Source organism: Salmo trutta, chromosome 1 (assembly GCF_901001165.1).
Source record: "Salmo trutta chromosome 1, fSalTru1.1, whole genome shotgun sequence".
NCBI classification, from domain to species: Eukaryota; Metazoa; Chordata; class Actinopteri; order Salmoniformes; family Salmonidae; genus Salmo; species Salmo trutta.
In genome coordinates, this window is record NC_042957.1 from 52,390,923 (window position 1) to 52,407,906 (window position 16,984).

Below are 16,984 nucleotides of genomic sequence, written 5' to 3' on the forward strand. Positions count from 1 at the left end.
TGTCTGACACAGAGATAGAAAGAGGGAAATTACCGAATAAGAACTGTTAAGATCTAAGAAACTTTTTTTAATACATATATTCATTAGAGAGGGATGATTTGTCCAACATTGATTCCATTAGCCTTTTTTCACCAAGTCAACTGCAACTGCAATATATATTTCTTCAATAAATCATTGATTATTGCGCTAACTCAATGGTACTCACCTCTGAGTGTTCTGCCCTCATTGGATGATCATTTATCCAGAGGTAAACAATTCGAACACACCATGTAAAACAAATGGGTTGAAAGAAACTACACATGCATCATGAGAAAAAGGTCAGATGGCTTTAGACAATCGTGAGTTTGCTCACCAGTTGCGCACAAAGCTATGTCAAAAACAATATTTATTCTCATAAAAATGCACATATGACGCTATATGGAGAGAGGGGCGGAGCAAAACAATGGAATATAAATTGACCACAGCGCTACGGATTGACAGGCACACGAGAGAGACCACACTATAAAGCCCGTTACAACTTTGGCTTTGCTTAATAGATATCTGTTTGTTTCAAACAGAAGAAACACCTGCAGCCTATCATCTATTCCCTCAAATTTACCGACATGGACGTTTTAAAGTTTGTGGTTTTGATTGTTGCAGTGTTTGCGCAGGTATACTGTGCCCTGGGAACCCCAACCAGCGACGATGGAGATATTTGGTCGATTGAAAACTGGCAGGTAAAACGCACGTCCCTCTTCTGAGGTGCATAGCTAGTTGGTTAGCAGCGAATGTTGTAGCGTCCTGCTGCGTTCAAGCTATTATTTTAAGGTTTCACGTTTAGGACATCTTATATGGCAATGGTTGATAGAAGGCTTCTGTTACTTATTCACTGTTACAATTATTGTTACAGAGGGATCCGTTGGAGAGTGGCTTGGTCTTCCGCGTGGCTGACCTCATCAAGAGGTCCAACTCGCAGCAGTTTCACAGACTCATTGGGCGAAGCTCAGGTCAATTCAACGTTCATATCTTTTGATTTGGTCTGGTTTTTTTTGGGGGGGGGGGGTCATAGTAAAATGAGCTTGTAGGCTATAATTTATAGAAATGATTGAAATTTGAATGAATAAACGCATTTCATTTCCCAATTTTAGGAGTCCCTCAACCGATTCCACTGGAGCAGAAAAGTAGGTGTTTCAAATTTGAAAGCATTATTAATTAAATTATTAATTGGCCTGCTTTGGGCTATAGCCTATATTATGTACTTCTCAAATAAAAATGTGTGTGTGTGTGTGTGTGTGTGTGTGTGTGTGTGTGTGTGTGTCATCAGGATATAAAGGAGACATCTTTGTTGGACTCATGGGTAGAAGGTCCTCAAGTGGAGGTAGTCAAGCACCTTACCAGATGATAAATATGTTAGCTATCATTCTTCAGAACAATTTCAATCTAATGTATTTATTCCATATTTGTTTTTTCCAGAGTCACAAGAGGAATGGAACAAGCCCCAGTATCACTAGAGATGAAGATATAACTTGACTGTTCAAAGTTACTGTAATAATCAATGTTGCTCAAATTATTAATCAAGGTCAAATCAATCCAATACATGCAACACAGCTTAATTGATGTAGCATAAGTAAGGAATGTGTAATAAGGGTAAATAATTATTTGACCCATGTGTGTAAAAACTGGGTCAGGGATTTGCTGCAATTAATTGACATTTTATGCCTTAACTGTATCATTCTGTACTCTCCTTTGCAATACAAGCCGCTTGTCATGTTCAGTCAAGTATTTTGTGTTGCATATTAGATGGATTGTTGTGCATACAAACAGGTATATATGGTCTAATTTAAGATAATTCACACATGTCCCATCACTGAGAGAATTACTGAACTTCAAGATTCATTAATTTTGAAAAACAATTTGCTTTTCTGTGCTTCATATCAAATGCTGATAATTTGTCAGTGAACCCCTACACATCTATGTTGCAAAGGCTCAATGCTGTTCACATTTCCTTAATAAAAACAATTTGTTCAATCAAGTGCACTTCTTGTAGTGGTCATTTGCTTTCAATTGTCTAGCTCTACCAGATTGGTGCAGGTCATGGAGTGGAGATGAGACCACTAGACTGATCCATGCACCCGAAACAAAAACACATTGCAGTGTGTAGTGGCAACTGGTTGGGGAAACAGAGGATGCTGCCCAAGAAAGTTCAGAAAGAACACCTTGCACACATGATCAACACATTTTGGTGTTTAGATTTATTGGAGAGGAAGCAAGTACAAAAGCAGGTGCACACAACTTATCTACATATTAATGCTGTACAGAGGTACTGCTGACTGCTGTGTAGCGACAGTGGTCTACTGCTCTTTTGATAGCTTATTGAAGAACAAACGCTTGTATGAAGGTGAACATTATGACCACACACACTGGTTTCAGGTAAACTGAGCTGTTCTGGAGTTGCTTTCTATAGCTGCCATGACTGGCACAGGAGGAAGCATCAAGACAACACAGACCACAGCAACAGGTTGGGAGGCAAAAATATGAAAGGCAGAGAGGTAAAGGAGAATTGTTTGGGGGAAATTAACAGTTGATCTGTTGTAGCAGTGTTTTCTCAGGTTCCAATAAAATATACAGTGAAATTAGCTGCAAGTTGACCTGCTATAATACCTTTGTGTGATGTTAGGCCAAGTTAGCATCTATTCATGCCAAATATGCTGATATTATACAGACTCTTGATGAACCATGAACTTTGCAACTAAATCAAAATCATACCCCAAAATATAGAGGACAGTATACAATCTAGTTTTAAAGAGTCAAAATAAGGAAGTAAACAATCTGATGGGCAGGTATATTTCAAGGCCTTTTACTTAACATTCAAAAGCAGAAGGAATAAAAAAAGCCTGACTGGCCCAAAACTATTTTAACATGCAATTTAAATGGGACATCGAACACTTCAACACCAGTGCTTATATTCTGAAAAGAATCATAACGCCATATTATTGGAGTATTACTTTCTTAGTTCAACCTGGATCCATTGAAATATGGTGGTGAAATATACAGTATATTTGGCAGCCTTGAAGAAATACCTCCTCTCAGATTCTGAGCTTGTTTTGTTTCTCCCCTATGACATACAAATACACGGATCAAATAGCTTATTTTTAAAACACACAAGAAAGAACCCAGAAACACAACTGAATAAAAACTCAAAACTCTGCACAAGGATTAACACTATTTCAGAATGACAGTGAAGTTTGTCAATCCTATGTTAGTAAAGAGTTAACTTTTGACATATGGTCAGTAAAGGCCATTTCTTCTGCAACTATAAAGATGTGCACTTTATATATTTATTGCCCTATTGTGGCTATAAATTCTTGAGATGAGGTCCATACGTTGCTGTGGAACTCAATCTTTATATATACACACAGCAGATGGAGGTCATTTCTGGTTTCATCCAATGTATTTGCACAATCAGTCTAGCAGTCAGTAACATTTGCAGCAATTCAAAATGTTGGTGAAAAACATCCATTATTGTATCCTTATACACATAGACATAAAATGGGTTGACCACAACGCAAAACAAATTGTCTCTTTTGCTGTGTACTACATGCATTTGCTTGTTCCTCTGCAATATGTTACAGAAAATCTCTTCTAATGACACGTTCAAATCTAGTTCTCAGTACGGCTAGGAAACCAGTCCTGCAGATTTTAAAAACTTTCTTCAAATATACTTTGTCTTGCCAAACCTGTACTATAAAATCTTCTCTCTATCATTTAAATATATTGACAGCATGACTTGAACTTGACATCAAATTCGCACTTCGGCCTCAGACAGAGCCTGACTGAGAATTCCAGTTCTTTTCCTCCTCCTTCTCTCCCAAAGTGTTTACTTGTGCACTCTTCCTCGTGGATTTGAAAGGAATGGATTGGGGTAAGGAACTTCCTCCAGCCAACGTTTTCACCAGTCCTATGCTTTTAAATACTTGAAAGAGTGCACACTGTGGAGAGAAGGGGAAGAAAGGGAATTGGCAATCTTTCAGAAAGCCAAATTTAAAATAGCTTAAAAAAAGGACATTAGCCAAAACAGCTTAAAACAGTGGTAAAACCAAACAGAAGTAAAAAATAAAATAAAATAAAAAATAAAAAATTTGGCAAATAAAGCCCAAACCAAACAGAAACACTAAAGACAATCAAGATGCATTGTTGTGTTACCTCGACCCCTCCCCAGAAAGACAGCTATATTCCCCATACGTACTAACTGACTGGCTCACTAGGTTAACACGGTTCTACTGAGAAGTTGTGTGAGGAAAGCTAGGGTCTGGATTCAAGCAACCCAACATCACTATTCTTCTTGATATTATGATCTACTACTTAAGCTTGGTTAGGACTCTCAATATAATGATCAATAATTCTGCGCTAACACAGTGTACTGATCAAAAGTTGTTTGAAGTAAACTATTCTGATAGTGAGCTTTGAACCTAGGTCCGTGGGTTGGAGAGTTGGTGTGGTATGGTGTAGGGGGAAGGGTGTCCTATGTTCCTTTAGGTGGGGTCCACTTTAAGGCGGTGGGTTCAATAGTCTTGCTGCTGCCACGCTTGGTCTCCTTGGCTTTCCAGTCGTCGATTAGGTCCTGGAGGAGATAGTAGCATGTTAGCCTCAGAAGCCAAGGTTTGTCACGCTCCGTTCCAAAACCTGTGGAAGTTCTCCTCAGGAAGACAATAAAAAAGGACAAACAGTGGTATAGACGGAAACTAGACATGTTGCCACTTTTCAAACCCATTAAATATTTAGCATGTTTCAGCTTATTTTATTTATTCATACACAACTAACACAGCATAGGCAAACTGTCTGACACGGTAGAAAGAGAAACAAAGCAAATAAAAAAAAAAGCAACGTCACTTCTACTCAAAATCCAATACCAAAGTTCTCCAGACTTTCAATAGTAAAGTCATCGTAACGAGATTTGGAAGGATGGCTCCGTGAGGTTAGTAAGCACGTTAGCACTGCTAGGCTTAATGATAAGTGGATGTCCAAGACAATATCCAGACTGAACTGACGTCTAATGGAATAACCCAAACCCCAACTAATTCCACAGTTAGTTGGAGAAATTTCCTGGCCGTCATACTAAATCAGAACTTGTTCTTGGCTGATTAAAGAATAAATATATGAAGAAATGGTAGGTGACATACCTGTCTCTTCAAGACCAGGTGCTTCCCTTTCCAGTACTTGAGCATCTGGAGGGACTGCAGGGTGCTGACGATGTCCACTGGGTTGACGGCTGTCTCCTGGCTGATCTCCTTGATGGAGATCTCCTTCCCCTGGAACTGGTTGAGGTAGCGCAGCAGCACCTCCTTCCAGTAGGACCTGTAGCTGATTAGGCCCAGGTCTGAGAGGGGCCGCTCTGGAGAGCCCACCTTCTCCTCCACCTTGGACAGTAGGTAACCTGGGAGAGGGCAGACCACACACAGGGTTACACAGAGACCAGGGTTAGAGAGAAACCAGGACCAGACACAGGGTTACAGAGAGGTCAGGTAGAGTTACAGAGAGACCACAAGGTAGTGGCTGTACTCACTGAAGTCAATCAGCATCTTTCCGTAGCCCTGCCTCATGTACTGTGGCATGGTGAGGATACAGGAGACATTGTAGTTCAGGAACGAGTTCTTCTCCTAAAATGGGAGGGCATTGACATTTTGAGTTTGAGAAAAGAAGTTTATAAATAAAACGTAGCATTATAACTACGACTGACTGGTTACCTTTGAGAAGTAGCCAACAAGATGGCAGCCGGTGTTGTCAGCCTCTGTCATGACGTAGAAGAGGAAGGGCTCCACGTCGTAGTATAGGGTCTTGTGGTCCAGGAAGAGCTTAGCCAGAAGGCACAGGTTTTGGCAGTAGATCTGTGGACAATAGGGTCATTTAGCAGGGTAGTCATAACATTCACAAGGCAGGATAACATAACATTCCGGGGACCACAGAAATCTCTCACCTTGTTCTTTTTACCGTCCACCTCAAAGACGGAGATGTTTCCCTTTCGATAGATCTCATCCCCTGGTGGGTGTTTCCAGACACACTTGGCCTGTACAGGGGGAGGGACAGCACCAATCATCATACAAAAACCTATTCAGAACTGAGATCCACTCTGAAACGTCTGAATCCATCCATAAAGAACAATCAGAAAACACCGGAGAAACTAATTGACATGCACCAACGTTCTCACCATGTGCCGGCGCAGGATGGTCAGACTCTTCATGTACTTGAGGCAGAATTCACACATGTAGAGGCGTCCCAGGCGGGCGTACTCCTCTGGGTAGGGCGAGTGGTACCAGGTGTCCAGCTCGTAGCGGCCAAACACGATGGTCTTGATCATGTTGCTGCCCTCCGCCACCTGGCCCTGCAGCTTCTCCTGCACCAGGCGGAGGACAGGGAGAGGGGACAGAAAAGAGAGGAGGAAGAGAGAGGTTTGACCAACGCAGCGAGGGAGAGGGGCAGGCAAAACGCCACGGGAGGAGAACTCATTACTCTCCGTGGAAGCGACCACGGAGAATGCGCTTTAATTTGGGGAAAAAAGGTTAGAAATGTGTGTGGAAAGGATAAGAGAGAGCTTTGATTTGGAAGACTGATATCTTAAAGATATCGGCTAGAGTAAATCTAACTCAAAGAGAGTGAAGAAGAACTTCTCCATAAACTACCCGGTCTTGTAACTGACAACACCAGACAGTGTAAGTAGCCAGATTACCCAGAATGCTCCCCGTCTGGCACTGCCCACCATAAACGGTGAGAGCTGGGCGTCGACTGGGCCCAGTCCAGACAGTCACTAGTACAGGCTCAGGAAAAGAAAGAGGAAAATGGGAGGAAGGGCGATGAGTTCTCTCTCTTACAAGATCCTCCGAAGCACGTGCCTGGGCTTTTCGAAAGAGCTCCAGGTCGTAATCACTTGTGATGTTCTCCAGGAGGGGCTCTCGGTTGTTGCCGTGGGACTGCCGGTGATCCTGGGACATCAGAGAGGGAGAAGAAGCCTTTAACCTCAGTAACAATCAGCACATCTCTTCAACCGGACACATTATTTACCTTCAACATATCTGTTGTCCGAACAGTTGTCAAACTGTGCTTGCGAGACACTTTTTAATATTGCAAGTATTATATTTGTTTACGTTTCGTATGGGATAAGAGTGTATTACAACGCGTAGGCTACAAGGAAGCTTTTTCTTCTGGTACTAATGGAAAAGGGTTGTTTTTTCTTTCCTAGATTTTGGATTAGAGGTCAGATCATCACACTCACCATGTACTGGTCTTTCTGCTCTTTTAGCAGACCTGAGTTCCTCTTCTTCCTCATTTCCGTCACCTTCTCCTTGTACCTCATCTGTCTCTCCGTTGGGGCCTAATCCATTATGCAATGTTATGATACTGCCTTTAAATCCAAATCCTAAACTAATTTGCGCCCTATTGCCTTTCTTGAAACATTTACTGCAAGGAGGGACAAATCCAAACTAAAAACAGTAGCGTAGTGATAAAATGAGATGGTTGACCAAATGAAAGGCCCAGGATCATAGTACCTGGTGACGGGTAGTGTGTCTGTTCTCATCCTGCCGGTGGGACAACGTCCGCTCCTCCACCTGTTTGTCACGAGAGGAGGCCCTCGTCTGTGAAGAGAAATCCCATTTGGTAAGCGATCCCTACTAAAGATATGCCTACAGTATGTTGTTTTATTAAGTAGTAGGCAGACAGATTTCAGACACAGTCCAAGAATCCCACACCTCAACACTAAAGCCAACTTCCAAGGTCTTGTAGATTTACCTTGCATTCATCTACAGAGAGGTTGTGGAAGAGAGGGCAGCCAGATATTGAGAAGTGCCTCTCATGTTTCCCTGTCAAATGGCCTGAAAAACAAATAAAACAGAGAACGTCAAGTGAAACAAATGCAGAACATAACAATTAACAGTGCGTGTTTTGAATGTGTAGCGCTCTGAGGTCCCCACTGCACAAAAAGTCAACTATGTAAATAAAATGTCCTGCCCTCATTGACAGTGGAGCTGACAGTTAAGAATGAGATCATTTACCCAGGGAGTTGCAGCCTGGTGTGGGGCACTTCATGTTGAAGTTGTAGCTCTCGTGGAAACGGCGGCGCTTGGGCCTGTGGGAGAGGTCACTGCCAGAGTCTTTGAGTGACAGCTCCTTGGCCAGGCTCTCGTCATGAGAGGCGTTAGGGCTGGACACGTCAATGTCCGACTCCGATGAGAGGGTGTTCCCTGTTGGGGTGCGGGGCGGAGACTCGTCCTGGTCTGCTGCTCGCTTCAGGTCTGGAAAAGCCAACGAGGAGAAGAACACATGTAAAGGCATTGTTATGTGAATTTAAAGTATGCTCTCTCTAATTCTCTCTCTCTCTCTTTCTTTCTCTCTCTCTCTCTCTCTCTCTCTCTAGGAGGACCTGAGCCCTAGGACCATGCCTCAGGACTACCTGGCCTGATGACTCCTTGCTGTCCCCAGTCCACCTGGCTGTGCTGCTGCTCCAGTTTCAAACTGTTCTGCCTGCGGCTATGGAATCCTGACCTGTTCACCAGACGTGCTACCTGTCCCAGACCTGCTGTTTTCAACTCACTAGAGACAGCATGAGCGGTAGAGATACTCTGAATAATGGGCTATAAAAAGCCAACTGACATTTACTCCTGAGGTGCTGACCTGTTGCACCCTCGACATCCACTGTGATTATTATTATTTGACCCTGCGGCGCATCTATGAACATTTTAACATCTTGGCCATATACTGTTATAATCTCCACCCGGCACAGCCAGAAGAGGACTGGCCACCCCTCATAGCCTGGTTCCTCTCTAGGTTTCTTCCTAGGTTCTGGCCTTACTAGGGAGTTTTTCTTAGCCACCGAGCTTCTACACCTGCATTGCTTGCTGTTTGGGGTTTTAGGCTGGGTTTCTGTACAGCACTTTGAGATATCAGCTGATGTAAGAAGGCCTTATAAATACATTTGATGTTATACTCACAAGCCCGACTGACAACTCACATTATTTTATTTTACCTTTATTTAACTAGGCAAGTCAGTTAGAACAAATTCTTATTTACAATGACGGCCTACCCCGGCCAAACCCGTACAAGCTGGGCCAATTGTGCGCTGCCCTATGGGACTCCCAATCACGGCCAGTTGTAATACAGCCTGGAATCGAACCAGGGTCTGTAGTGACACCTCTAGCACTGAGATGCAGTGCCTTAGACCACTGTGCCACTCGGGAGCCCACACGGGGCTTAGTTCATATTTCAAGTGCCTGGCTTGTATCTATAATTATGAATGAGGACATTCCAACTATCTCGCCACTCTCTCACAGTACCATGTTTATACAGTTTCAGGATACAAGATTCCATTTAGTTGTGATGCTGTTATATATACACACACACACACACACACACACACACACACACACACACACACACACACACACACACACACACACACACACACACACACACACACACACACACACACACTGCTATATATTTTTTGTCAATGTTGGTGATGCATTTGTTTTTCACAAAATTCGTGCATGCCCCCTTCAGGTTTTCCCATGATCGCATACAACGACCCCACCACACCAGCAACGGAAACCCAAAGGAATGAATAGGGATGGTAGCTACAAGCAAAGGCTGCAATTTTCAACAGAACTGTCTGGGTAACCAGCAGAAACATAACAAATGAGTGGAATAACATGTGGAGGACAACACAAGCTCAAATCATCTATGTTTGAGGACACAAGCCCAAAACAAACTTAAAGAGTAGAAAAGCACTGGTTGAGCATCACTGCCTCTTCGAAAACTTAAAATGATACAATGAAAATATAACATAAATAACACAGTGGGTGGCCAGCTCTCGGATGTGGACAATGGAGCGGGGGGAACTGTGAGAGAAAGTGACCATGCTGCATCGTCCTCCTACCCTCCACATGCTGCTCCGTGTCCGACCCTGAAGAGCGACTCTGGCGCAGAGGGTATTTCTTGGGGGTGACCGGCGGCCCTTGCTGCAGACTACGGCTACGGGTCACTCGCCGGGCAGAGAAGGTCACCACCTCTGCTGGGCTGATCTGGACAGGGCTGGAATCTAAAAACACATTTTTTTAACAGACGTCTTCAGGGGTCTCCGGCCCTCAGTAGTAATGTAGCAGGCTAGGAGCTACAATTCTTTTGTCTCGTCAATGGACAAATCCCTTTCAAGCAGAGACACTTACACTCCCTTAACAAACAGATTCGTTTCCACAACAAAACTGACCAGTAGAGTACAGGCAACAAACAAAACATATACACAACAAGTAGCCTACTGATTGGGCCTAACAACTTAATAACAATATCAGTTCAAACATGCCAAACTTTTTAAAAACCACATAGAATGCATCCAGTTTTTTTCCAATAACAAAAGGGAGTGGAAACTATATCATCCTCTACTCAAACCATGACCGCCAGACCGAATAGGGATCAGGGGGGATGACTGCTGTCTAAACCCATTCACAGTTTATGAGCTTGAATGCTGATATACAATGGCTATTGTACAGCAAGCGATAACAACCCACGAGCACATCTATGGGTGTAGCTACAGACAGACAAAAGAGAACCCCAGCATTATATTCAGTATCTTCATTTTGAATCTTCTGACTAAGATTATTGTCACAACATTTGGTTCAATGATCTAGACTGAAAACTCATAGGGCTGGAATCCAAGGGATTCATATAGGATTCATAGTTATTCAGCAGATTCTTGATGCAGAAACATAACAATATAAATATCTTGGCCATCTCATGACAGTTCCATATCAAAACTGCATTGTTGGTTAAGGGCTTGTAAGTAAGCCACTGTAAGGTCTACAACTGTTGTATTCGGAGCATGTGACAAATACAATTTGAAAGAGGCATATTTACCTTGTGAACTTTGGCTGAGTCGCAGCGATGCCCGGGTGAGGCGCGTGTTCCTCCGTGTTCTCCCATAGGTCTCGATTCTGTCTGTGTGCTCATGGTCAGCAGAGAAGTCTGAATCCTCAGTGCCGTCGGAGCTGCTTCCAGCATTCCTCTTTCATAGAACGAAAGGGAAGATCGATCGTCAGTTATGCACATCAGTAACATAAACATGACGATTCTTTGGTTTGGTTCCTGTTAGCTTGTATGAACACAATGCTATCATTGAATCCATTTATGATTATCATGAAACATCACTTGTGTGCCCCAATCTTCCTATTACTTTCGTTGTCGTCTTCCAGCAACATGTGGGAGGAAACAGCGCAATAGCCGCTCTAACTGCGACGTGAATAGGCTATATTCAGTAGCTTACAGTGCATTCGGAAAGTATTCAGACCCCTAGAGACTTTTTCCACATTTTGTTACGTTATGTATGAAATCGTTTTTCCCCCTCAATCTACACACAATACCCCATAATGACAAGGCAACATTTTTTATTTTAGCAAATGTATAAAAATATATATCATATTTACATACGTATTCAGACTGTTTACTCAGTACTTTGTTGAAGCACCTTTGGCAGTGATTACCCATTACCTATCCATTAGCCATTCTTCTCTGCAGATCCTCTAAAGCTCTGTCAGGTTGGATGGGGAGCATCGCTGCACAGCTATTTTCAGGTCTCTCCAGAAATGTTTGATCGGGTTCAGGTCCGGACTCTGGCTGGGCCACTCAAGGACATTGAGACTTGTCCCAAAGCCACTCCTGCGTTGTCTTGGCTGTGTGCTTAGGGTCGTTGTCCTGTTGGTAGGTGAACCTTCACCCCAATCTGAGGTCCTGAGGGCTCTGGAGCAGGTTTTCATCAAGGATCTCTCTGTACTTTGCTCCGTTCATCTTTGCCTCGATCCTGACTAGTCTGCCAGTCCTTGCCGCTGAAAAACAACCCCACAACATGATGCTGCCTCCCCCATGCTTCACCGTAGGGATGATGCCAAGTTTACTCCAGACTTGGTTTCATCAGACCAGAGAATCTTGTTTCTCATGGTCTGAGAGTCCTTTAGGTGCCTTTTGGCAAACTCAAAGAGGGCTGTCATGTGCCATTTACTAAAAAGTGGCTTCCGTCTGGCCACTCTACCATAAAGGCCTGATTGGTGGAGTGCTGCAGAGATGGTTGACCTTCTGGAAGGTTCTCCCATCTCCACAGAGGAACTCTGGAGCTCTGTCAGAGTGACCATTGGGTTCTTTTCCTATTTTTTTTTCTTGGTCACCTCACTGACCAAGGCTCCGATTGCTCAGTTTGGCCGGGCGGCCAGCTCTAGGAAGAGTATTGGTGGTTCCAAACGTCTTCCATTTAAGAATGATGGAGGCCACTGTGCTCTTGGGAACCTTCAATGCTGCAGACATTTTTTGATACCCTTCCCCAGATCTGTGCCTCGACACAATCCTGTCTCGGAGCTCCACGGACAATTCCTTCGACCTCATGGCTTGGTTTTTCCTCTGTTATACATTGTCATCTGTGGGACCTTGTATAGATAGGTGTGTGCCATTCCAAATCATGTCCAATCAATTGAATTTACCACAGGGGGACTGCAATCAAGTTGTAGAAACATCTCAAGGATGATCAATGAAAACAGGAAACACCTGAGCTCAATTTCGAGTCTCATAGCAAAGGGTCTGAACACTTATGTAAATAAGGTGTTTTTTTGTTTGTTTAATACATTTTCAAGAATTTATAAAAATCTGCTTTTGCTTTGTCATTGTGGGGTAATGTGTGTAGATTGATGAGAAAAAAAAATATTGAATACATTTTAGAATAAGGCTGTAACGTAACAGAAGGTGGAAAAAGAGAAGGGGTCTGAATACTTTCCGAATGCACTGTATATCCCCAATATAGCTCCGGTCTCCCCTAATCTGCATCGGATGCGCTCATAAATTCTCTGCAGAGATCTCAAGTATGATGTTGCGTGCATTTCATCAAATACACGCAGTCAAACAACAAATAACAATTACAGACCTATATCCATCCTGCCTGCCTTATTAAAAAGTCTTCGAAAGCCAAGTTAATAAACAGATCATTGACCATTTCGAATCCCACCGTACCTTTTCCGCTGTGCAATCCGGTTTCCAAGCTGGTCACGGGTGCACCTCAGCCACACTCAAGGTATTAAACGCTATCATAACCGCCATCGATAAAAGACAATACTGTGCAGCCGTCTTCATCGACCTGGCCAAGGCCTTCAACTCTGTCAATCACCGCATTCTTATCAGCAGACTCAACAGCCTTGGTTTCTCAAATGACTGCCTCGCCTGGTTCACCAACTACTTCTCAGAAAGAGTTCAGTGTGTCAAATCAGAGGGCCTGTTGTCCAGACCTCTGGCAGTCTCTATGGGGGTACCACAAGGTTCAATTCTCGGGCCGACTCTTTTCTCTGTATATACCAATGATGTCGCTCTTGCTGCGGGTGACTCCCTGATCCACCTCTACGCAGACGACACCATCCTGTATACATCTGGCCCTTCTTTGGACACTGTGTTAACAAACCTCCAAACAAGCTTCAATGCCATACAACACTCCTTCCGTGGCCTCCAACTGTTCTTAAACGCTAGTAAAACTAAATGCACTACTACAGCATCACTACTCTGGACGGTTCTGACTTAGGTATTTGTAGTTGTCCACACATTCTAGGTGTCTGGCTAGACTGTAAACTTTCCTTCCAGACTCCAATTAAACATCTCCAATCCAAAATTAAATCTAGAATCGGCTTCCTATTTTGCAACAAAGCCTCCTTCACTCACGCCGCCAAACATACCCTCGTAAAACTGACTATCCTACCGATCCTCGACGATGTAATTTACAAAATAGCCTCCAACACTCTACTCAGCAAACTGGATGCAGTCTATCACAGTGCCATCCGTTTTGTCACCAAAGCCCCATATACGATCCACCACTGCGACCTGTATGCTCGTCGGCTGGCCCTCGCATCATATTCGTCGCTCCGCCTTATCTCAGCTCACTGGTCACAATAACAACACCCACCCGTAGCACGCTCTCCAGCAGGTATATCTCACTGGTCATCCCCAAAGCCAACACTTACTTCGGCCGCCTTCCCTTCCAGTTCTTTGCTGCCAATGACTGGAACGAATTGCAAAAAAAATCAAATTGAAATAAAAAAATAAAAAATCAAATCGCTGAAGTTGGAGACTCATATCTCCCTCACTAACTTTAAACATCAGCAATCTGAGCAGCTTACCGATCGCTGCAGCTGTACACAGCCCATCTATAAATAGCCCATCCAATCTACCTACCTCATCCCCATATTGTTTTTATTTACTTTTTTGCACACCAGTACTTCTACTTGAACATCATCATCTGCACATCTATCACTCCAGTGTTAATTTGCTCAATTGTAATTACTTCGCCACTATGGCCTATTTATTGCCTTACCTCCTCACGCCATTTGCACACACTGTATATAGACTTTTTTTCTATTGTGTTATTCACTGTATGTTTGTTTAGTCCATGTGTAACTGTGTTGTTGTTTGTGTTACACTGCTTTGCTTTATCTTGGCCAGGTCGTAGTTGTAAATGAGAACTTGTTCTCAACTGGCCAACCTGGTTAAATAAAGGTGACAGATTCTTTTCCTGTGTTTAGTGCGGACTGCATTCTCACCTGCAGTGAACCGCACCACGGTATGAATAGAATCGGACCGAGTACACCCTTTTTGAGCAAATCACAGTGCGTTGTTTAGTGTGCTTCCGAGTGCAGATAGTAATCACACCAGTCCAAATGAGCCAAACTAAGGGGGTAAACGCACCAGAGGTCGGAAAAAACGCACCAAACCAATTGTGTGAAAGCCCCCTACAACTGCAAAAACATGTGGCAAAGAAATGTACTTTATGTCCTGAATAGAAAGCGTTATATTTGGGGAAAATCCCAACACATCACTGAGTACCACTCTTCATATTTTCAAGCATGGTGGTGGCTGCATCATGTTATGGGTATGCTTGTCATCAGCAAGGACAAGGGAGTTTTTTAGGATATAAGAAATGGAATAGAGCTAAGCACAGGCACAATCCTAGAGGAAAACCTAGACACTGGGAGACAAATTCACCTTTCAGCAGGACAATAACCTAAAACACAAGGCACAATATACACAAGAGTTGCTTATCAAGACGACATTGAATGTTCCTGAGTGGCCTAGTTACAGTTTTGACTTAAATCGGCTTGAAAGTCTATGGCAAGACTTGAAAATGGAATGCTCAACAACCAACTTGACAGAGGTTGAAGAATTTAAAAAATAATAAATGTGCAAATATTGCACAATCCAGGTGTGCAAAGTTTTTGGAGACCCAGAAAGACAGCTGTAATTGCTGAAAAATGTGATTCTAACATGCATTGACTCACGGGTGTGAATACTTCTGATTTCATTTTCTATAAATTTGCTAACATTTCTAAACTATATGTTTTCACTTTGTCATTATAATTATGGGGTATTGTGTGTAGACGGGTGAGAAAAAATATTTAATCAATTTTGAATTCAGGCTGTCACACAACAACGTGGAATAAGTAAAGGGTAAGTGAATACTTTCTGAAGGCATTGTGTGTTTTGAAGCAAACTGGACTGGAATACTAGCTAGTACTCTACACAGGAAAAAAATCCTAATCCAAAAGCACAAGCACATAAAATACAAGAATCACCGAAAATATTGTTTACAAGCGTCAACGGTTTACATCTTGATTCATGTGGAGGAGGAGCATGTGCACAAGCAACACTTCCGTAGTACTTTTCCCACAATGCACCATGTCAAAACATTTACCAACGGCCAGAACTGAAATCCACTCGGGAAATGTTCCAAAACAAACATGAACATGCAACGGACCATGCAAATGTATATTACCATACTGTTACGTTGACAACTAGCGTAGCGAAAATACATTCGAGATAAATGGTTCAACAATCGTTAGGGCACTATGTGTCTTTAACCAATTGCAAGCGATGAAAGGCGGGACAGGAGAAAATTAAACCAATTGACACTGTTATTCCTGAATCAATCCAATGAAATCGTTGTTTTGAGGAAGACAAGTATTTCCCTCACCACCAGCAGGATTCAACTAGCTACAGCCAGAGAGGTTTGAACCTAGATAACACCTTTTCCGTACACCCTGCGGGCCTGTTCCACCAAGCTTTTGGTTCTATCACTGCTAGCTGGTGCTTCATCTGTTAGCTAGATAACTATGTCAGCTAGCTAAAGCGATTGTTAAATGATGTTCAAATGCGCCCCATCACTATAGCCATGAATGAACATACTCATGGATAGCTAGTTAGCATTAACTAGACCAGTATCGCATCAGCTTGCCATGGCATTTGTGCTATTCTAAATGTTACACAAAATTGATTGTGCTATGCTTTAACGCAAACCAGGGCTCAATTAGCTCCTATTTGTCACGTTATAGTGACATTTCGACATGATAGCAAGTTAGCTAAACAAATTGACATTAGATATAGCTAGCATGAGTCAGTCACCTGTATTTTACCACTACGTATCTAAATAAACCAAGTTCTTACCTTTCTCCGAGGCATATTTCACTTTAACGGTGTCTGTTTTAAGACGTTAGCTATCCCTTAGCAGTAAAAATAAACACCGCGTTTTAAAATGAAAATGCTCACTAATGAAACTGATTGACTGGAGATGCCGCTCAACGTTTGTCTCACACTTCCGTGGTATGTTCAAGCAAGTCGACACGTTTTGGAATGTTTTGAAACGGTTCTACTGTTATTCAATTGGCCACTAGATGGCAGTGTTGTAACGTGTACATGATGGTCCCTTGTGTAAAGGCCCCTTGCTATTCGGAATCCTTGGGAAGTCCCTACCCCACTACAGGTTGAGAGGTAGGGACATCCCAAGGACCCCAGATAATGTACGGTGAAATACACTGACAATACACTGACTCATACAGTTTACATAAAAATTGACTGTGTATTAGGGGCGTGTATCAGAAAACCAGTCAGTATCTGGTGTGACCACCATTTGCCTCATGCAGTGCGACACATCTCCTTCGCATAGAGTTGA

General features: G+C 42.9%; 1 protein-coding gene across 4 annotated transcripts; it reads right to left on the minus strand.

The window, feature by feature from the left end:
- Positions 1 to 2,203: 2,203 nt before the first annotated feature.
- On the minus strand, positions 2,204 to 16,650 carry LOC115199478 (histone acetyltransferase KAT7). 4 transcript variants are annotated; one of them, XR_003879382.1, is made up of 15 exons: positions 16,480 to 16,650; positions 10,879 to 11,026; positions 9,905 to 10,066; positions 8,025 to 8,264; positions 7,762 to 7,844; positions 7,521 to 7,607; positions 7,247 to 7,345; positions 6,846 to 6,956; positions 6,185 to 6,370; positions 5,954 to 6,043; positions 5,724 to 5,864; positions 5,543 to 5,636; positions 5,160 to 5,413; positions 4,449 to 4,600; positions 2,204 to 3,968 (listed from the first exon to the last, which is right to left on the minus strand). XR_003879382.1 is itself a non-coding variant. In XM_029761898.1 (14 exons), exons 1-14 carry the CDS (start codon positions 16,492 to 16,494, stop codon positions 4,502 to 4,504), a joined length of 1,788 nt encoding a protein of 595 aa, XP_029617758.1. In that variant the 5' UTR covers positions 16,495 to 16,650; the 3' UTR covers positions 2,204 to 4,501. The 4 variants fall into 4 exon arrangements, 3 of the variants coding, with proteins under 3 accessions (XP_029617758.1, XP_029617757.1, XP_029617759.1); XM_029761898.1 differs by having other exon boundaries at positions 2,204 to 4,600; positions 6,867 to 6,956; XM_029761897.1 differs by having other exon boundaries at positions 2,204 to 4,600.
- Between the last annotated feature and the right edge of the window lie 334 nt (positions 16,651 to 16,984).